Here is an 18,753-nt window from a genome sequence, read left to right on the forward strand (position 1 = left end):
ATAATGACTCAGACTTGGCCAATACCCTTAAAACCTGAATGTAGAGTGTGTCATTTCTGTGCTATTGAAGGGATATTTCACCCAAAAATGTGCGGTTTAATCCAAATCCTGTGAAGAGATACAATTGATTTCTATGACGACACACACGCATGCACGCACGCACGCACGCACGCACGCACGCACGCACGCACGCACGCACGCACACACCACATTTGGTAAATATGGAAGCTTGTGTGCGTCACATGCTAGAACAAACCTCATTGGCTCTTGCGTATATGTGTTTACCATATGTGATGTGCTTCACGTATTTTTCGATCACTGTTTGAAGTGATTGTGTCTCTTTACAAGACTTGGATTAAAGTACTTGGATTCTTTTTACAATCTCTTTTCGGATCTTTACAATTTGGGCTACCTGGACTTTCAATGGATGGACAGTAAACCTCTCAAGTTTCATAAAAAAAAAAACTTAATTTGTGTTTCGAAGATTAAGTAAAATCTTGTGGGTTTGGAATGACATGAGGGTAAACTATCAGTGGAACTCTGTGGACAGAATGCAGTTATCTAAACAGAAAATCCAAGCAATCAGAAATCTTTGCAAAGGACAAGAGAGGTGGAACATTTCAAGTTTGTTTAACTTTGAACACAAAAATTAAATGTATTTTCCATTGTAAAGCTGTTTGGTTTGGAAGTTTTATTTTGAATTATAAAAACAATGACAAACATGTTTACCATGCACTGGTTGCCACAAATTTCACGTTGCAGCCAAACCCATATTTTCTCCTTTTAATTACCTGCGGTGGGTGAGGAAGCTGCCGTTGGCATGTCCCGATCCGTCGCATCCTGGTGTGGGGCAGGTGGGGCCTTCTGTCTTAAACGCCTTCCAGGAGAATGGAGACCCGTTCAACAAACCCTCCTTCTGCCGCCTGGCCGCCAGCGGGCATCCATATGCACTGCGGTGAGTGGCATACTTCCCGCTGATGTGACCCAGGCTGTCACAACCTGGCACTGGGCATCTGTGAGAGAAGGAAAAACATGACAGAGGAGATGAAACAGATGAGTTTGGTTAAAGATTGTAAGAGCATTTATCCCATCACAAATATCACCTTGCTAGTGACTTCAGTTCTCATCTTTTACTCTCTACCTCGCTCGAGTCTCTATTCAGTTTTGTAAAGAGGGCAATATTTAGCTACATACTTTGCCCAACAGTGACTGTGAATATTACAACATTGAAATAAACTGGGAAAAAAAAGAGAATTTTACACATTGGGGAGCTTGATTGCCGCCATATGCCGGCTGCTCATTGACTGGAGTGGAATTATGTGGATAAAAAGCTCCTACACTTTGGCAGTCGCAAAAAACAAGAAGACAAAAACCCACACACTGCACTGCAGATGACTTGCTAAGAAAAACATGCACAATATTTTAATACCCCATGAGCCATCTGTGCTGTCATATATTGTTCACAGTTTTTATTTCCTCCTCAGTATAACTGGGTGTCTTTGTCTTCTTGCTTTTAGAAGTTGTACAATAGAATAAAACACACAAGGCCTTTTCCCAAAGAAATTTGAACATTACTAGCACTAGTTGGCCATGCGGGGCTCCATGCACTGGCTCATAAGCTCATGTACAGTGAGTTATTTGGAAGGTTGCCAAGGTGATATTTAACAAAGTAGAACACAGTATTTTGGGATCACAAGTGGTTCTAGCTGTAAATGCTTGATTAAATCACTTCTGTCTGAATGAAGAGGGATTTTCTAAACTGCTTTACACTGTTGTTAAATGACTGTGTGGTTGGACAAGCCTATTATCCAACATTTGATCATTCCCTTACAATATTCCCGCCTAAAATGTGTCCTTTTTTTACCGTACAGTAGCGTAAAAGAAATGGGGAAAAGCCTTTGGCTTTCTATGCAGTACGAACTTTAAGAGCTCGGAGTCCTCCTTGTCGTCCTTGATGGGAGTTGTTTTTATTCCACCTTTCTTGGCCCGTGGACACCCAGACAAACTGAAAATAGAGAGTATGCAGCTCATGATCAGAGGAGCCAGAAACTCAGAACAATAAGGATCCAGCACTATTGACCCAAAGCAATGTAGGAGAAACCAAACTCAAATACTATTAATAAAGATGCAAGCACACACCATATCCTAACCAGGCGCAATGCAATTTACAGCAATTTTATCTCACTGAAAGTGAAATGCTACAAAATCACAGCCAATCTGAAAATATGTGATATCTAATATAAGGTGGTTTTAGGTAAACTGGAACATTTTACATCATTCAGATGGTAAAAAGTGGCCCAATTTACCTGAATCTCTCAACAGCTATGAGGAGTAGGAATCTGGACCAATGAAAATGTAATTTGGGCGGAGCTACTGAGCGCAACGTGACAAATATACAGCACAGGGGCTACAAAATGTCTTTTCGCACTTATTAACATGGAAAACGTGATTTATTGACGTATCGCACCTGGTTAGGAAACAGTGACCTCAGCAAGCTTTTAGATAAACAGATGCTGCCAGTGAGTGCATTAAGAAAACTGCACAAGATCTGGGGTGAGTTTCCTATCTAAAAAAATACTCAATAATGGGGACGGGTAATATATGAAGTGTGGAATACACGTGTGTGTCTATTATACAACTGTCACTAAACTTCTCTGTCCTGTGTATGTATTGATATGTATGAAATGGAGGGCTTGTTCATTGGGCCATACCTTCTGTGAGATGCGTAGTTTCCAGTGATATGACCTGAACCATCACATCCTAGAGTTGGACATCTGGGAAAGTGAAATTAAACTTAAAATGGGATGGGTTATAATACCTGTAATAAACTTATCCAAAAACAGGTGCAATGTGTCACTTCAATTCAAATTGGATTTTTATGTAATAGTATTATAGGACAGAAGCAGGGTTTTTTTTATTTTTACATTTACATTACATTTGTATTTAATCAATTGCTTTTAACAAATAAATTTGCATGACTTATTTGCTATTGTTAAATTACATTGTTATGATATACATTGGCTTTACAGGCTTCCAGGCACAACACTGCCCACCTTGCACAGAATTTTGGGGTCAGTAAGAGTTAATAATTTTATTCTAGACTGATTAAACTTTCATTAAAGACATTTGTAATGTTACAATATTAATATTTCAAATAAACGCTGTTCTAATCTAATCGTCAAAGAATTTTCAAATAGTGTTTCTACAAATATATTGCAGCTTAACTTTTTTAACTAACAATGCAAAATGTGTCTTGGACACAAAAGTACATTTTAAAATATTAAATACAAAACAGTTATTTTAAATTATAAAAAAATTCATTATACAGTATTACTGTTTTTACTGTATCTTTAAACAAAAAAAAGCAACCTTTGAACTGAAAAGACTATAAAAAATATTTTTACAAAAATCACACCAACCTCATACTTTTGAACGTCAGTATATATTTGCTTGACTGAACAATAACATACAAGGAAGGGGGTATATAGGAAACACACACCACCTTTAAAGGAACACTCAACTGTTTTGGAAAATAGGCTAATTTTCCAACTCCCCTAGAGTTAAACAGTTGACCATTTTTAAACCCATTGAGCCGATCTCCAGGCCTGGTGGTAGCACTTTAAACATAGCTTAGCTCAGGCCAATGAACCTGATTAGACCGTTAGCATCGTTCTCAAAAAGGAACAAAGACTAGATATTTTTCCGACTTGGAAAAAAACGTGACTCTTCTAATTTTCTAATTTCTGCATAATAATCACGGAACTTTGCGGCCATACTATGGGTGAAGCAGCGCAATAGTGCTACCGCCAGACCCATAGATCGGCTAAATGGATTGAAAAATGGTTATGTTTAAACTCTAAAGGAGTTGGAAAATGTTCTAGGAAAAAAGTGGAGTGTTCATTTAATACTGTACTCATATAACAACCTTAAGTTGAATACTGTACTGCCTTTTTTTAAAAGACAGTGACAAAGAAAAGAGTAAAAGCAGCATTTAGCTGAGCAGACCCAAGTGAACAAGAACAAAGAAAAAGAGCAGAAGTAGCGCAGACATACTTAAGTTCAGCTGTGTGTGCTGCCATGAGGGACCGAAGACTCTTATCAGCGAGAGGACACCCAGACAGGCTAAAAATGTTGAAAAGAAACAAGGGGGAAAAAAGAGAGTGGAGAAGATAAAGTGAAAGAGCCCAGAACGTCCCAAGTCAGTGTAAAAAGCAAAGAGCAGGCGAGAGTTAAGCAAGAGAAAGATAGCATCTATGTGATGTCTTTTTTTTGATATTTCCCTTCTGACGGGAAAAGAAGGACAGAAAGGTGAACCCCGAACGCTATGTACCTGCGATGGGATGCATAGTTTCCGGTGATGTGTCCGCTGCCGTCACAGCCAGGAGTGGGGCACCTGCGACGGTCAAACACAAAAGCCTGACTGAGTGAAACGATTCCATTGTGCTGAATATCAATATGTGCACAGAAACGCATGCAAACTAGAAGTGACTTACAGCAGGAGCTCTTTCTTGGTGTCCTTGGGCTGGAACCTGACCTTAAAGCTGGGGGTTGTGACCTCTCCGGGGTACTTCCTGTCCTCCAGGCCGTCCTGCATCATGTCGCAATCCTCAGGGTCAGAAGAAGCAAATGACTGAGCGCTGTGGTCCATCTGTGCAAAGATATGATGTGCATTACACCAGTTTGCGCAACAAATAACAGATCTTTTCTGCACTAATTTAAATGACAGGAAGAGTACCTCTTCTAGCTCCTCCTCTCTCTGCCGATTGGGTTTGGTGTAGTCCAGAGGTCCCTCCCACTCCTCTTGTTTGTAGGTGTGTAAAGAGTGGGGCGAAATGCTGCTGTTGCCATGGTGAAGAGATGTGGATGATGATGAAGATGATGAAGACAAATCAGGGGAACGCACTTCAGGGCTGGCGCAAGGCATGCCCACTTCTCTCTTTATGGGCTTCTTCATGCTTAAGTCCAAGGTGCCATTCTCATCCACCTCAATTTCCATACTCTACAACAGGAAAAAATAATATGTGTTGCATTTATAATTAATAACTGGGCTTGTGATAGTGTGATAAAAATGCATATTATTACAGAATTAAAACCAAAACCAAAATATAAGGGGTACAAAACTCACTTTCACCATGCTGGGATATTGTTATGTTGTTCTGTGAGTTTCTTTTGTTTTGGCACATTGCTATGTGCTTGCTAGGTTTTTTTGCATTGCAGCACGGTTGCTAGGGCGTTGTGGGTGAAGATGCGATAAAAATGCATATGATTACAGAGAACATAAATGTTTTTTACGTTACAAAAAAAAGTGAGTGGTGCAAAACATGCTTTCACAATGATAGGATGTTGTGGGTGGTTGCTAAGGTGTTGCTATGGTGTTCTGTAATGTTTTTTTTAAAGCAAATTTCTATGTGGCTGCTAGGGTTTTGTGGGTTTTTGCCAAGCTATGTGGTTGCTAAGATGTTATGAGTGAAGATGTGATAAAAATGCAAATGATTACAGAAAATAACTTTTTACATTTAAAAAAATGGTGCAAAGTGTCGTGTTCGATGTATTGTGGGGGATTGTCATTACATTGCAGATACAAGGGTGTTCTGTGTTTTTCTTTAAGCACATTGTTATTTGGTTGCTGGGGTGTTGCTATGCAGCTGAAAATGTATTCTGTGTGGTTGCTAGGGTGTTGCTATGCTGTTGCTAATGTGTTGTATGTGGTTTAACACATTGCTATGTCGAGTACTGGAATGTTGTGGGTATTGCCAAGGCATTGCAATGCAAAGTAAAATTATGCAATACAATCTGAGTAAAATGAATCTAAGGATTAAGCCTAACAACAAAGTAACACCAATATTACGTGCATTCCTATTATAACACACAATGTGTGCAGATGTAGACAGATGATGGATGGATTAGTATTAAAATGGGCATGTTTACATATTTATGTGAGTGCATATGAAGTTGGAGATGGGCACACACAGTAGGCACTGATCCCAGAGCAGTCCCAGTCTGATTAGCGTTGAGCCACTGGGCCTTTCTGCCCATTAATCTTCCCCTTTTATCCCCTCCTGCTAAAAACATGTCAGGAAATCGAAAAATGATGAAGTAGTCACTCCCTGGGCCGAGGAGAAAGCTTTCTTTCTTTTTTCCCTTTTTAAAAAAAAAATCACAATATCGAGGACAGAGCTTCTCCAATTACAGTATAGATCCCAGAGTTCTCCAATGTAGGAGGGGGAGATAAGACTGATAGATTATATCTTTGGCTGTGAAAAGGGAAAAGGAAAGAAAAGAAAAAAAAAGGCAGAGGAAATTGAGGGAATGAGAGAGAGATGCCCTCATTAGCATTAACCATGGAAATATTGAATAAAAGAACATAGAGCACCTGGTTCTCCCCTAACTAGGGAGCTCACTATCAACCTAATGCAATAACAACATGAAGAAGAGACAAGGATGAAACGAACGGAGGGACAGATGAAAGGGAGGGAAGGTGACGCAATAAGATCTCAACAGCAAGCAAACGCATTCATGCTAACGCTACATTCATTTGATACTACCTCTACTGAAGATCAATCTCACGCAGAGACAGACTTTATTCAGTTAATGGATGCTTACTATTACAAACCACTCTTATTAACTACTAAACATCTGCACATGACATGTGTGGTTAGCAATGTTGTGGAAGCTAGTTTGAAACCGTAGCTTGCTAAGCTACAGACTACTCATAGTTTAAATAAGTTAAGCTATCTAAAGTATAACAGAAACAATGAGGATCTTAATTGGAGTGACAGAATCACACTTGAACACACACTAAACTAAATGCAGCTAATAAGACTAGAAACACCCTCATTTAAATAAATTGATTAAAAACAGCAGTATTAAACTACATTTTATTTCACTACAAAACAGACTTCTGAGAAAACTGCTGATCAAAGACTCAGATCAAAGATGAATTTGTGAATTGTTTTTTGAGTCAGTCCACTGCAACAAAACACCCAAACAAATTGCTAAAATGACTTCCTAACACCACTTCAGAGGAAATGTGGGTAGCAAGGCACATACGTACATTTTGTTAAGCTATTCATTACTAGTCAGAAAAAATTATCTTGTTAGCTAATAGCTTCTTTATGATCAAAACTGTTTTCAATTTTAGTTGGTTACTACTAGTGTTGTAGTCAAGACCACCGAATCCGAGACAGTGTCGAGACCAAAACCAATGTGTGTTGAGACCAAGACTTTGAGGGGTTGAGACCAAGACAAGACCAAGGTAAGGCGAGACAGAGTCAAGACCAAGTCCAGATTAAGTCAAGTCCTTAAATTCATAAAGATTCGCACTACTGCCTAAGAAATCACTTATTTTAACCAATAAACATATTTAGAATAAGACACTGTATATAGCTGTTACCAATCAAATGAAATCATTAACAACAAAATTCATCTTTGCACTGGTGGTGGTACAGTATACACATCTGAATTGGTAAATTACAGATGCATAAAATAATGTTTACTTTTTTTTATTTATTTGATGTATAAAAGCAATATACTGTTTGCAGTCATGCTCCAATTTGTGAAAACAGCTCTCTTGCACTTGTGATATTGCTCAATTATATCACGTTATGATATACAAATCCAGATCTCATACAAATACTTTTGTGCAACAATATCTTGAATTTTGTGAGCATTTATTTTAATTTTGGTGTAATTTTTGACACAATACTTCATTACTGAACCGGCACAATAAATAAATCAAAGTAGAAATAAGTTATTGATTGCATCTGAAGCTGTATTTTTTTTTTACATCCAATCACATTAATGATATTAATAATTAAATCAAACAATGCATTGGCAATTTAGTAATATCCCAGCAGCTGGGATATCGGTCTTTATCGGTCTTGTGACAAAATCCTGAGTCCTCAAAGTCTCAGAACGAGTACAAATGTGGTCGAGACCAAGACAAGACCAATACCTTCAAAAAATGCTCTTAAAGGGATAATTCACCAAAAAAATGAAAATTTTAAGACTGGTCTCAAGACCAAGACAGTCTCGAGTACTACAACTCTAATTACTACCCAACACTATACTCGTTGTATTGGCAATGTCTGGCTAATGTTTGTCAACTGTTTAAGCTAAGTGTGGTCTCTAGTAAATAAACTAGTTATCTGCAAACCAGTTGAACTAAAAATGTGTGTGCATTTTGTTGCATGATTTTCCCACTAGAAACCATTTAATGACTTCTCTGTAAAGGTGATGTAAAAAAAAGAAAAGAACTTAATGATAGTTAAAAGTCTGCGTTCTATAAGATTGTTCTGTACCTTATCTTGGTTTCTGATGCTGAGGTTCTCTGGTCTCTCCCAGCAGCGTGTGGACAGGTTGAGGATTGCAGTGGCAGCCATGTGGGCAGCTTCGGCATCATGGGAATAATCATAGCCACTGGAGGAGCTTTTTACATAACCACCATGCAAGCTGGGACTTGGGGGGGAGGCTCTGGGGAATGGAGGTTTGGCTGTGGGCAAAAGAGAATATTAAACTAGTTAATAATAGCAAAGACTTGATCCTTCCATTGAAGAGCACTCTATCAAACTCATTTACCATGGTAACAATGGTCTGTCATTAAATAGGTATCCATGCAGGAAGTAATACATGACAAATACTACATTAACACTTAATCTACTACTATTAACTAATATGGAAACAAGATTAACTAATCAGTAAGTAATAGCAAATTTAGGACTGAGATAGTTCCTTAATAGGTATTCAATGATTACTAAATGAGATTAGCATCAATCATAACTATTAACAAATTATAAATTACCAATTAATTACTAATCACATCGTTAATGTGTGTCTTAGGTACACTCGGGTAAAAAATATACACAAAAAGGAAATCTTCAATAACTATTTTAAAAAGGAAAGAAGAGTTTTTCCATGACGATGGTCCAATGATTGTCCAAATCACTGCTAATTCTTGACTAGGAAACACTTGAACAATCGTGATGCATTTTATGACAATACTCATAAAATTACTCTCAGGCATACGTTAATGTTGTGATAGTAATTAACTGGTCATTTATAATTTGCCATAGTAAGTTGATAGTTCTTAACTCTTTCCCTGCCAGTATTTTTTTTTAAGTTGCCAGATGTGTTTTTGATAGTTTTCTGAAAAAAGTATTGCCCCCAGAATTGTTGAATTTGTTGTATGCATATCTGAACATTCATTTATAAAAAGAAAGAACAGAGCCTCTGCTTCGATTTTTTTAATCAACATTTGAATGTGGGTAAATTAAAAAAAAGCAACATTTTGAACACAAAGCAATGGTTTTATCACTTGTTTCTGTTCCTTTTTACCTGTGTTTTAAACTGGAGATTCAGTACTCTTATAGAAGATGCGTAATAGCGCCCCCTACTGTATAACAGTGAAAACACAGAAAGCTAGACATTTCTGCCAATGCTGGGAATGCTTTGTCTTATAAATGGCAGAAAATTCCATCAGTAGCGGGGAAAGAGATATCGAGGCTAATCTCATTAACTAATTATTGATTACCTAATACAGAACTATCTCAGTCCTAATTTTGATATTCTGATAAATTAATCTTGCTTCCGTATTATTTAATTGTAGTAGTAGCTGAAATCTTAATGTAGTATTATTCATTTGTCCTGCCTTACTTCGTGCATAGTTACATATTAATAACAAACCATTATTCTAAAGTGTTACCCTTACCGTTGACCTTGCTGTATGCCAATAAAGAAACTTGAAGATTAGCTGTACTATTCACAAAGCACACCATTTACACACATCTCTGCATGGCAAGAAGTATATTATATATAGCGTTCATAAAGCGTGACTAATCCTGCTCACATTTGAAGGCTTTGGGTGAAGTTTCGCTGGTGTGCATCTTTGGGGCGAGCATGCGCTTGCCAAACACCTGCACGTCGAAGCTTGCATAATCGAAGGACACCTTGGAGTACTTCTCCAGCTCCTTGGCCAGATTAGCGCGTGGCGTGGCGGGGACGAGGCTGGGCCTGTAGCTGCCGTGCGGAGGAATCTCCAACTGCTTCACAAAACACATGGGCCTGAAAAAAATGGGCAGCGAGTGAGAGAGAGAGAGAGAGAGAGAGAGAGAGAGAGAGAGAGAGAGAGAGAGAGAGAGAGAGAGAGAGAGAGAGAGAGAGAGTTCCGTCATTTTCTTCCTCTACAAAAGAATCAATATCCCTGCAGTGAAGAAAAAAAAGAAGCATAAAAGGATAAGTGTAAGTGAGCATAAAAGATCAAGAGTGAAAGAGTGGGCTGGAATTAGACAGCAGAAGAGAAGCGGAATTGAAAGACTGACAATGAGCCAGAGATACAGCGAAAAAAGAAAAAGGAAGGAAAAGTTCCACAGATAAATAGCCGGTAAAAGAGTAAATGAGAGAGAGAGAGAGAGAGAGAGAGAGAGAGAGAGAGAGAGAGAGAGAGAGGTTTGAAAGCAGGGTGACTGAAGGAGAAGAGGATTAAATAGTGTCTTATCAGCACTGAGCACATTAGCATATCATATAGCATGGAATTGAAGCCCTAAAACCGACTTCTTTTCCTGAAGAACCATGAGCCCTTGCGGCCCTTTCTCTGTTCTGAAGAAAAACTCTGTAAAGACATGTTCCAAAACCTAGCGATTTGCCAACTGAGGGGGGATTTTAAGGCATCACGGATGATCCTGATACAAAGACTGTTCAAAAAGATCTACTTCATCATGCAGCTTCCAAATACATCACATTTCTAGCAGCATTGCATGTCCTTCATGTTATATTTAATATTTGTGCGAGCATTGTAGCTTATTTATATTCAAGATATTAGCTAAGCAACATGCTAATATCATAGCAAAGACTATATATAAACTAAGATGGTTCACTTATTTTACTATGTATGGGAGAAACATGCAAAATGGTGAAAAAAGTCCAGTCTTCTAAATAAAAGAGCCAGTCGTCAAATCAAATGCCAATTGGTAAAGTTATTACATCACTGCAGCTCTACTGGTTCTCATATAAACAATCAGTGTCCCGACACTCGCGTTTGCTTATTGGTTGGATCAACCTGAAATGTGCTTTTTTAATGTAAAAAAAACAATATTTATGGTATAGTCCATGTCCGATTTTGTTGCTGAGTTGAAATATGGTATTGAAATGTGATTTCTGCATTTCCCTTATTCAAGTAGGTATGAATTGGTTTCACACACACACAATAGCTGCTTCGAATATGGCTGCTAACCAAACTGACTTGAAAGAGACTTTGGTGAATCTCCATTTAAATCAAATATGCAGTCCTGAGTGCTGCTTCCATGCTGGTTAAGATGTTGTTTTAAAAGTAGGCGGTAGACTAGGCTTTGGGAACGAGCAAAAGAATGCTAGCATGTGGCTGTGCATTTCATTGTGGACTATGAGGCTGTGTTCCGCATTTAACATCATTAGCAGATTTGAAGGAAAACACGCTCGCAAACACCAACGTGTGTTATGATCTGCGTGACAATGGCATGTAAAATATATTAGCCTCTGCTTCCTGTCTCTTCATTAGTCGGTGCATCCCATTAGCAGGGGTGGCATGCGGAGCCGTCAGAGGTCTCTCTGGTGACTTCTCATTGTCGACATCTTCCCTTAATGGGCTTTCTCAGTGAACTGACGCTCATTTAAATCAGAATAACACTAATAAGAGAGGACTGCTTATTATTTTCATAATCCGCATTGCTTTGTCTGACCACAGACATGCTTCCTGAAGGAAAGTAATTATTTTTCCAATACTCCATGCCCTGTAAGTCCCATAATTAGCTTATCAGTGGCGTAATTAGACTAGCAGGTTTGAGGCCCGATCCCAGCATGAAATGGCAGGCTGTGCTCTATTAGAAGGGCAAAGGAAAGGGAGAACCGATTTTCCGAAACGCCTGACCAATCGTGCTGTGGTAAGTGAGTTCAGTCCTGCAGTGACTGACAGCTGTGCTAACCAACCACAGCAGGTTTGTTTGACGGAAACATTCTGCTGACATAGAAGCTGAAGGACAGGAGGAGACCGAACATAGGAGCAAGTTTGCTGTTGCTGGGAAAAACAGGAATAAACGCTGATGTTTCAGTTCCTGGGTTTGTTTCGTTGGGGTTTAGGGCTCACCTGAGTACACGGTCAGAGTTCGGGCTGCCCTTGATGTGCTCGCCCATGGGCTGGGGCAGGTGTTGCTTGTCATGACCCTTCGAGAGCTTTTCGGCAGCGGCGATGGGACATCCGGACAAACTGATAGAAGATAAGGTGTGAAAGAATGAGAGAGGAAAATACTTAAGAATAAAGGATACTTATTAGTGGTTTAAGATCAATGGAATATTTTCACTGCACAAAAGATTCTTTATAGTGAGAAAAGCTTCTTCAGATTATCAAAATATTTTTAAAGGGTTAATACACAAAAAAATGACAAAGATGTCATTAATGACTCACCCTAATATCGTTCCACACCCGTAAGACCTCCGTTCATCTTTGGAACACAGTTTAAGATATTTTATATTTAGACTGAACGCTTTCTGTTCCTCCATTGAATGTATGCACACTACTGTGCAGAAAGGGAATAGAAACATAATCAAAGTAGTCCATATGTGACATCAGTTAGTTAAATAGAATCTCTTGAAGCATCGAAAATACATTTTGGTCCAAAAATAACAAAAACTACGACTTTATTCAGCATTGTCTTCTCTTTCGTTTGTTTTCAATCCGCCAACAAAGATTCGAACGGTCATAAATCAGCATATTGATTCATGATTCGGATCGCGTGTCAAACTTCCAAACTGCTGAAATAACGTGACATTGGCGATCTGAATTCTGAATCAATATGCAGATTCATAACCGTTCAAATCTTTATTTGAGGATTGAAAATAAACAATGCTGAATAAAGTTGTAGTTTTTGATATTTTTGGACCAAAATGTATTTTCGATGCTTCAAGAGATTCTAATTAACTAACTGATGTCACATATGAACTACTTTCTGACATGAACAGTATAGTGTGCATACACTTGCATACACTCTCGGACTAAAAAGTATCTTAAACTGTGTTCCGAAGATGAACGGAGGTCTTACGGGTGTGGAACGACATTAGGGTGAGTCATTAATGACATAATTTACATTTTTGGGTGAACTAACCCTTTAATGCTAACACAAAAATGGTTATTTTTAGAACTGTTGGTTGAAAGGTTCTTTGGGGAACCCAAAATGGTTCTTTTATTCCTTTAAAACCTGTCATTATGTGGATCATATGAACCCATAAAGATAGTAAAAGTACATTTGGGGATCCCTGATTCTAAAATAGGAGACTCTGTACCTGCGGTGTGTGTTGCGGTTGCTGTTGACATGACCCTGACCAGTGCATCCTGGTGTTGGACACTTCAAGACATTCTCATGCATGGCCAAAACTGAGAACAACCAATCAGAATGCAGAAAAATAACGAGTCAGCCAATGAAAGGCCTTCTTTACAAAAAAAAAAAAAAAAAAAAAAAAGTTCTACCAGCATCGAAGAAAGAAGTGACAGGTTTAGGAAAGGACATACACAATACTAGATGTCTAAAATACAGGTTAAAGTGATGCTTTGTCTTTTTGCCTGCAGATTCAATCAAAAGTGGTTTCAAAAGTAGTTTGATGTTGACTCACTCTCTGGAGGGATCCGATCTTTGTGTGGGCAGCCTGACAGACTGCGGTGGTGGGGATAGAGTCCGGTCACGTGACCCGTTCCATCACACCCGGGGGTTGGGCATTTGATCTCTCGCTTCTCTGATCTTGAACTCTCTGTGGGCAGCAAAACACCTGTCAGTCAAACCTTATCTGAAGACATTATCGCTTCTGTCAGGACAGGAACGCACAAAGGACGTGAATATTACCGCACACATTACGCACAAGCGCGCTCTCCAGTTTCATGCTCTCTGGAAGTTGTAAAGTTGCCTTTGGACCCACGAGAGGGCACATTTACGGTGATAATTACGGTCATTATGCGTGCAGGCAGGTGGATGTTTCCATTCAGGATTATTATCTTCGGTGAGGGTGCGCTGGGGTTTATTGGACTATCTACTGAAAAAATGGAGCTCATTAAAAAGACTTTACCATTGGCAAAGCACACCCCCATATTATACAGGAGGAGAGAGTGAGAAAGAGTGTGCGTGGTCTAAGGTAAATAAACGAAGATGCAAGGACAACGGCAAAACCGGAAAACATGAAAAACAGGGTGGCAGAGAAAGAGAGAAAGGAAGGGAAACGGAGAGTTAGTGAGAGAGACTGAGAGAGAAAGAGCTTGCATGTGCGCTCCAGTGGCTCCTTAATTAAATGTTGAAATGTTAACGAGACATGCACCTCCTAATTAAAACTGGTCGGAGCGTGAGGAGGCCAGTTATGGAGGGGGTGTGGAGCCCTACCGAGCGCTCAGCTGAATCCAGCGCCACACGGACCGGGCGCGGTGCCAACCGAGAGCAGAACAACACCACAAACAAAACCAATAAACAAATAAACACGTGCCAAACCAATCTAATTACACACACCCTCTCTCCCCTTCAACTCTCTCTCTCTTTCTAAGTGCTTCAGTAATTATAGACTAAGGCTGGAGTTTATCTATGGAAACCAATTCATTTGACCCATTTATACTCTCCAGATTGCTTCCCCCATTATTAATCTTGCAGTTTTTTGCCTGAGCGAGAGCTTGCCATTTTAATCTTCTTTCTGATTAATCATGTGTGGGTGTTTATTTATGAGAATTTGTTGATATTTGAGCGCTTGTGTAGGGTGTGTTGAAAAATGCATATGCGCGATGTTTAAATAGCACCCTGAGTGCACTCTGAGTGAAATGGTTTCTCGCATTAGACGGTGTATACTATATATCCGTTCCTCAAGCACAAGCAGAGAGAATTTGAATCCATTTATGGAAGAATGAATTTCAGTGCAAATTGTTCGTAGACATCAAGTCAACTTCAAAGCACAAGTGGTTGTGCAACATCTTGACATGGTTTTTATGTAAAACAAATATATCTATATGTAAATGATCGCATCACTGTAAAAATGTATGCAAGAACGGTTCTGAAAAGTCTTTACTTTGTTTTTATGTAAAAGCATATTTACATTGCATCCATTTATCTTTTACATAAAGACTTGATATAACCATGCTTGTGAAATAGTCGTATTGACACAATTAACATGGTTTTCCATAAAACACTATCAAGATACAATGTAAAGACTTTGCATAAGGATTCTTATATAAATTGCATAAGATTATGTACAATATACACAAGTTTTTACATAGTTCCAATGAATCCATTTATGTAAGAACAAATTTCAAGGCAGATAGTTTGTAAACTTCAATTAAATTGATAAATTATGCAAATTTTTACGTAAAAAACATTTTCATGTAATTTTATTCAACAATTTATGCAAAAATTATTTTATATAAAGACTTTAAAGACTTCATTCAATCATGCAAGCGTAAATAGTCACATAGATCTGACATTTATGTAAGAATGGTTTTACACGAAACTTTTGTGAAGACCATGTACTGACTTTGTACACACATTATTACAAAAATAGTCGCACATCATTCATTTCTGAACAATTTCAGAAGGGTTTAGGGTTGGTAGGTAAAATGATAAAAATCTGACCTTTTCCAAAGCAGCTCTTGCGGATATGTTCCATGTGTTTGCCCGGCCGGTCGTCAAGAGAGAAAAAACGGTGGTGTTCAGGAATGCGGCTGAGCTCACGATGAGCTTTGACCTGTTGGGCTTTCAAAGCAATGGCCTGCTCCAACAACCCCAGGTTCCCCCGCATTATATCGAACATCTCGGACTCGTCCGCCACCGTTGAGCGTTGAGACAAGCTGTCGTCGTCCCCATCATCATCATCGTCATCATCATCATCATCATTTCCGTCCACGTCGGCATCCCTCTCCGACTCCTCAGACTGCACTTCGATAACAGCAGGAGATGCTGTGGCAGCCTTACTAGAGCTGTAACTTTCTGGTAAAGTGAGTTTGTGGGACACATAGTCTTCCCTTATGTGGGATCCCTGAGTGGCAGTGATAACCGAAGGGGTTTCTCTCTCCCCTTCCTCTTCAGACTTAACTTCATTGTACTCCTCCCTGTATGCTGCACATTTTTCCATCTCAGACCTCAGCCCCTCATCATCATCATCATCATCATCGTCGTCATCTTCGTCATCGTCATCGTCCTCTTCTTCTTCAGCCTGTTGTGTTTGCATCTCCTCAGTAAAATACTGGTGGTCGGACTGGGTCTCAGTGCACATGTCCTCTTCTTTATCTTCCATCTCACCTGTATCTCCCATTGCTCCATTCTCCCTAGTCACCAGAACTCCTACTTTGTTCCTTGTTTCCTCTGTGTCCTCAGTTTCATATTCTTCTTTCTCTTCTTCTTCTTCTTCTTCTTCTTCTTCTTCTTCTTCTTCTTCTTCCCTAAAAGGGCTTTTATCTTGTGTTTCCACTGTGATGGGCTGTTGTTGTGGCGACATGGGACCATTGTTGTGGTTGTTGAGGTGGGTCATTGAGTTGGCCACTATGTGCTGATAGTTGGAGAGATCCTCAGAGGATGAGAGCTTGGGCTTGTCTGTGCTGGATGCCTCAATGATGATACACTCCTCTGTTTGAGACAGAAAGCAGGAAGTAAATGTTAAAATGTGGAATTTTTTTAAAGAACACTTTGATATGAGTCACTTTGACTCTCAAATTGTCCAGTACATATTATAGAAGCAGAAGTAGATTGATAGTCCACCCAAAAAAAAGTAATCCTGAAAAATAAATAAAAGACATTATTTATTCTGTGGAACATAATATATATTTTGAAAAATGTCTCATGATTGTAATCATGAAAATGATTTTGTTTTGTCCATATAATGAAAGTCAGTTAGGGTCCAATGTTGTCTTTCATTGTGTGGACAAAAAAACACAGATGCTGCGCCCCAATTTGCATACTATACGTCTTAAATAGTATTTGAAAATAGAATTAGTATGTCCCAAATCGTAGTATGTTGAAAAGAGTATTCCAAAGATACCCGGATGGTTTACTATTTCCGGTCGGAATTCGAAGTGCGGATCGATGCACACTCTAACGGCTGATATTACCCACAACCCATTGCAAGTTAGACAAGGATTCGATTAGAACTTCAAACATGGACAAAAAGTGTTACAAAACTACAAACATGATGTGTGAGTCCGACGGTTAAGTAGAGGTTTAGATAAAGGGTTTTGAGCGATCAGTTTTCAGTATTTAACCTGACAAAAAGATATTTATTCAGTGTTGTCCACAAAAAGATATTTATTCAGTGTTGTCCACATTATATTTCACATGCAGCAGCATTGTGAACTTTTGTAATGATACCTTTGGCCATTACCTTTTAAACACTCATTATATTTAAACTGCAAACACATGAGGAGAATCTCTACATTAAAGACTCAGACATGGCAGATCAACGTGTGGCTACATTTCTCTACGATACGGTAGGAAATGAAACTAAATGTGGAGGATTTGAACTGTGACGATCATAGACAGGACAGAAGTAGTATGTCCCAAAGCTAGCACACTCTTCTGCTACACACTCAAAACTATTTACTTTTTCTTCACAAAAAGAGTACATACTTTAAGGTCGTAGTATAAGCAGGCAAATACTACGCCTAGTAGTAGTAGAAAAGTGTATACTAGAATATTTTTTATTCTAAACTGTTTTTGACAACTCCTGCAGGCTTTATACTCTCCAGTAATAAGTAAAATCTTCAAAACTGAACAGGAATGCTGTCTTGCTTTCTTACCGCACAACAGCTTTTTTGGCTGCCGTTTATTGTCACCTGGGAGAGTTTGGAGCTCCAACATTGACGGCAAAGAATAACCCAGAAAGTGTGCTGCGTTTGTCATTCGCATGCCAATGATGTGACAGTCAACTAGTTGTTAAGTGTCATTCTGTTTAATGCCGCACAAATCAACAGCATTCACTCTCAAAACACTGGTTGTGACTTGGAGTCACTTTTTCTTTACAGAGTGCATTTTTCATTCTCTGTGCATGAACATAATTGAATTTATCGTCCAAAACAAAACTGACAAACATATTCCAAATTGAGTTTTCATCCCTCACCTTCATCACCACCCTCTTCTTCGGTATTAACGCTCTGTGTGTTCTGTTTCGCTTGGTCCTCTTCACGCTCTTGAGCCAGCTGTCCCCGTTCTTCATCCTCCTCCTCTTCCTCCCTCAACTCCGTCTCTTCTCCGCTCCCCTCGCTCTCCACGTTGAAGCCTTCGTCCATTGCCAGCTTCAGCGGGTGGGACTTCCTCTTGGAGGCCGGCTGCTCTGACTCTGCTTCCTGTAGGCGCCTTTTTCTGGCCAACGGGCAACTCAAAGCACTTTGGGAGAAGAAGAATTAGTGAGAAAATCTGACGGTAAATGCAAGATGGACATTTACAGTGCAAGTGGAAAAACAATGGAAGCGTGCAAACTACACACATGCAAGCCAAGCATGCCATGTTAAATGGTCAGAAAACTCAGATGAGGAATGGAACGATGCTGGAATTTGACCTGTAGGGGGCAGTGTGCTGGCTATAAGCCTTTATAAATCAAAGCCAGTTGACTGGAACACTTAATTATACCACAATAAAATTGAGAGAGAGAGAGAGAGAGAGAGAGAGAGAGAGAGAGAGAGAGAGAGAGAGAGAGAGAGAGAGAGAGAGAGAGAGAGAGAGAGAGAGAGAGAGAGAGAGAGAGAGAGAGACAGATGAGAGAGGTGGAAGCTGGAAT

The 18,753-nt window shown here is 39.2% G+C and overlaps 1 protein-coding gene across 8 annotated transcripts in view; it reads right to left on the bottom strand.

Annotated features, from left to right (window-relative positions):
• The window catches only part of myt1b (myelin transcription factor 1b), a 122,628-nt gene that overhangs the window by 6,173 nt on the left and 97,702 nt on the right, over window positions 1-18,753 (bottom strand). For 5 of the 8 annotated variants that reach the window (XM_067446569.1, XM_067446568.1, XM_067446576.1 and 2 more), the window contains 14 exons: window positions 18,097-18,362; window positions 15,621-16,610; window positions 13,636-13,770; window positions 13,309-13,399; window positions 12,116-12,235; window positions 9,845-10,059; window positions 8,301-8,491; window positions 4,736-4,999; window positions 4,494-4,648; window positions 4,331-4,393; window positions 4,054-4,122; window positions 2,712-2,774; window positions 1,922-2,005; window positions 792-1,013 (listed from right to left, as the gene is read on the bottom strand). In XM_067446569.1, coding sequence (XP_067302670.1) covers window positions 792-1,013; window positions 1,922-2,005; window positions 2,712-2,774; window positions 4,054-4,122; window positions 4,331-4,393; window positions 4,494-4,648; window positions 4,736-4,999; window positions 8,301-8,491; window positions 9,845-10,059; window positions 12,116-12,235; window positions 13,309-13,399; window positions 13,636-13,770; window positions 15,621-16,610; window positions 18,097-18,362 — 2,928 coding nt within the window. The remainder of the gene's footprint in view (window positions 1-791; window positions 1,014-1,921; window positions 2,006-2,711; window positions 2,775-4,053; window positions 4,123-4,330; window positions 4,394-4,493; window positions 4,649-4,735; window positions 5,000-8,300; window positions 8,492-9,844; window positions 10,060-12,115; window positions 12,236-13,308; window positions 13,400-13,635; window positions 13,771-15,620; window positions 16,611-18,096; window positions 18,363-18,753) is intronic. The other 3 variants (XM_067446570.1, XM_067446571.1, XM_067446572.1) reach the window with 3 other exon arrangements.

This window comes from Pseudorasbora parva, chromosome 6 (assembly GCF_024679245.1).
Source record: "Pseudorasbora parva isolate DD20220531a chromosome 6, ASM2467924v1, whole genome shotgun sequence".
Taxonomy (NCBI): Eukaryota; Metazoa; Chordata; class Actinopteri; order Cypriniformes; family Gobionidae; genus Pseudorasbora; species Pseudorasbora parva.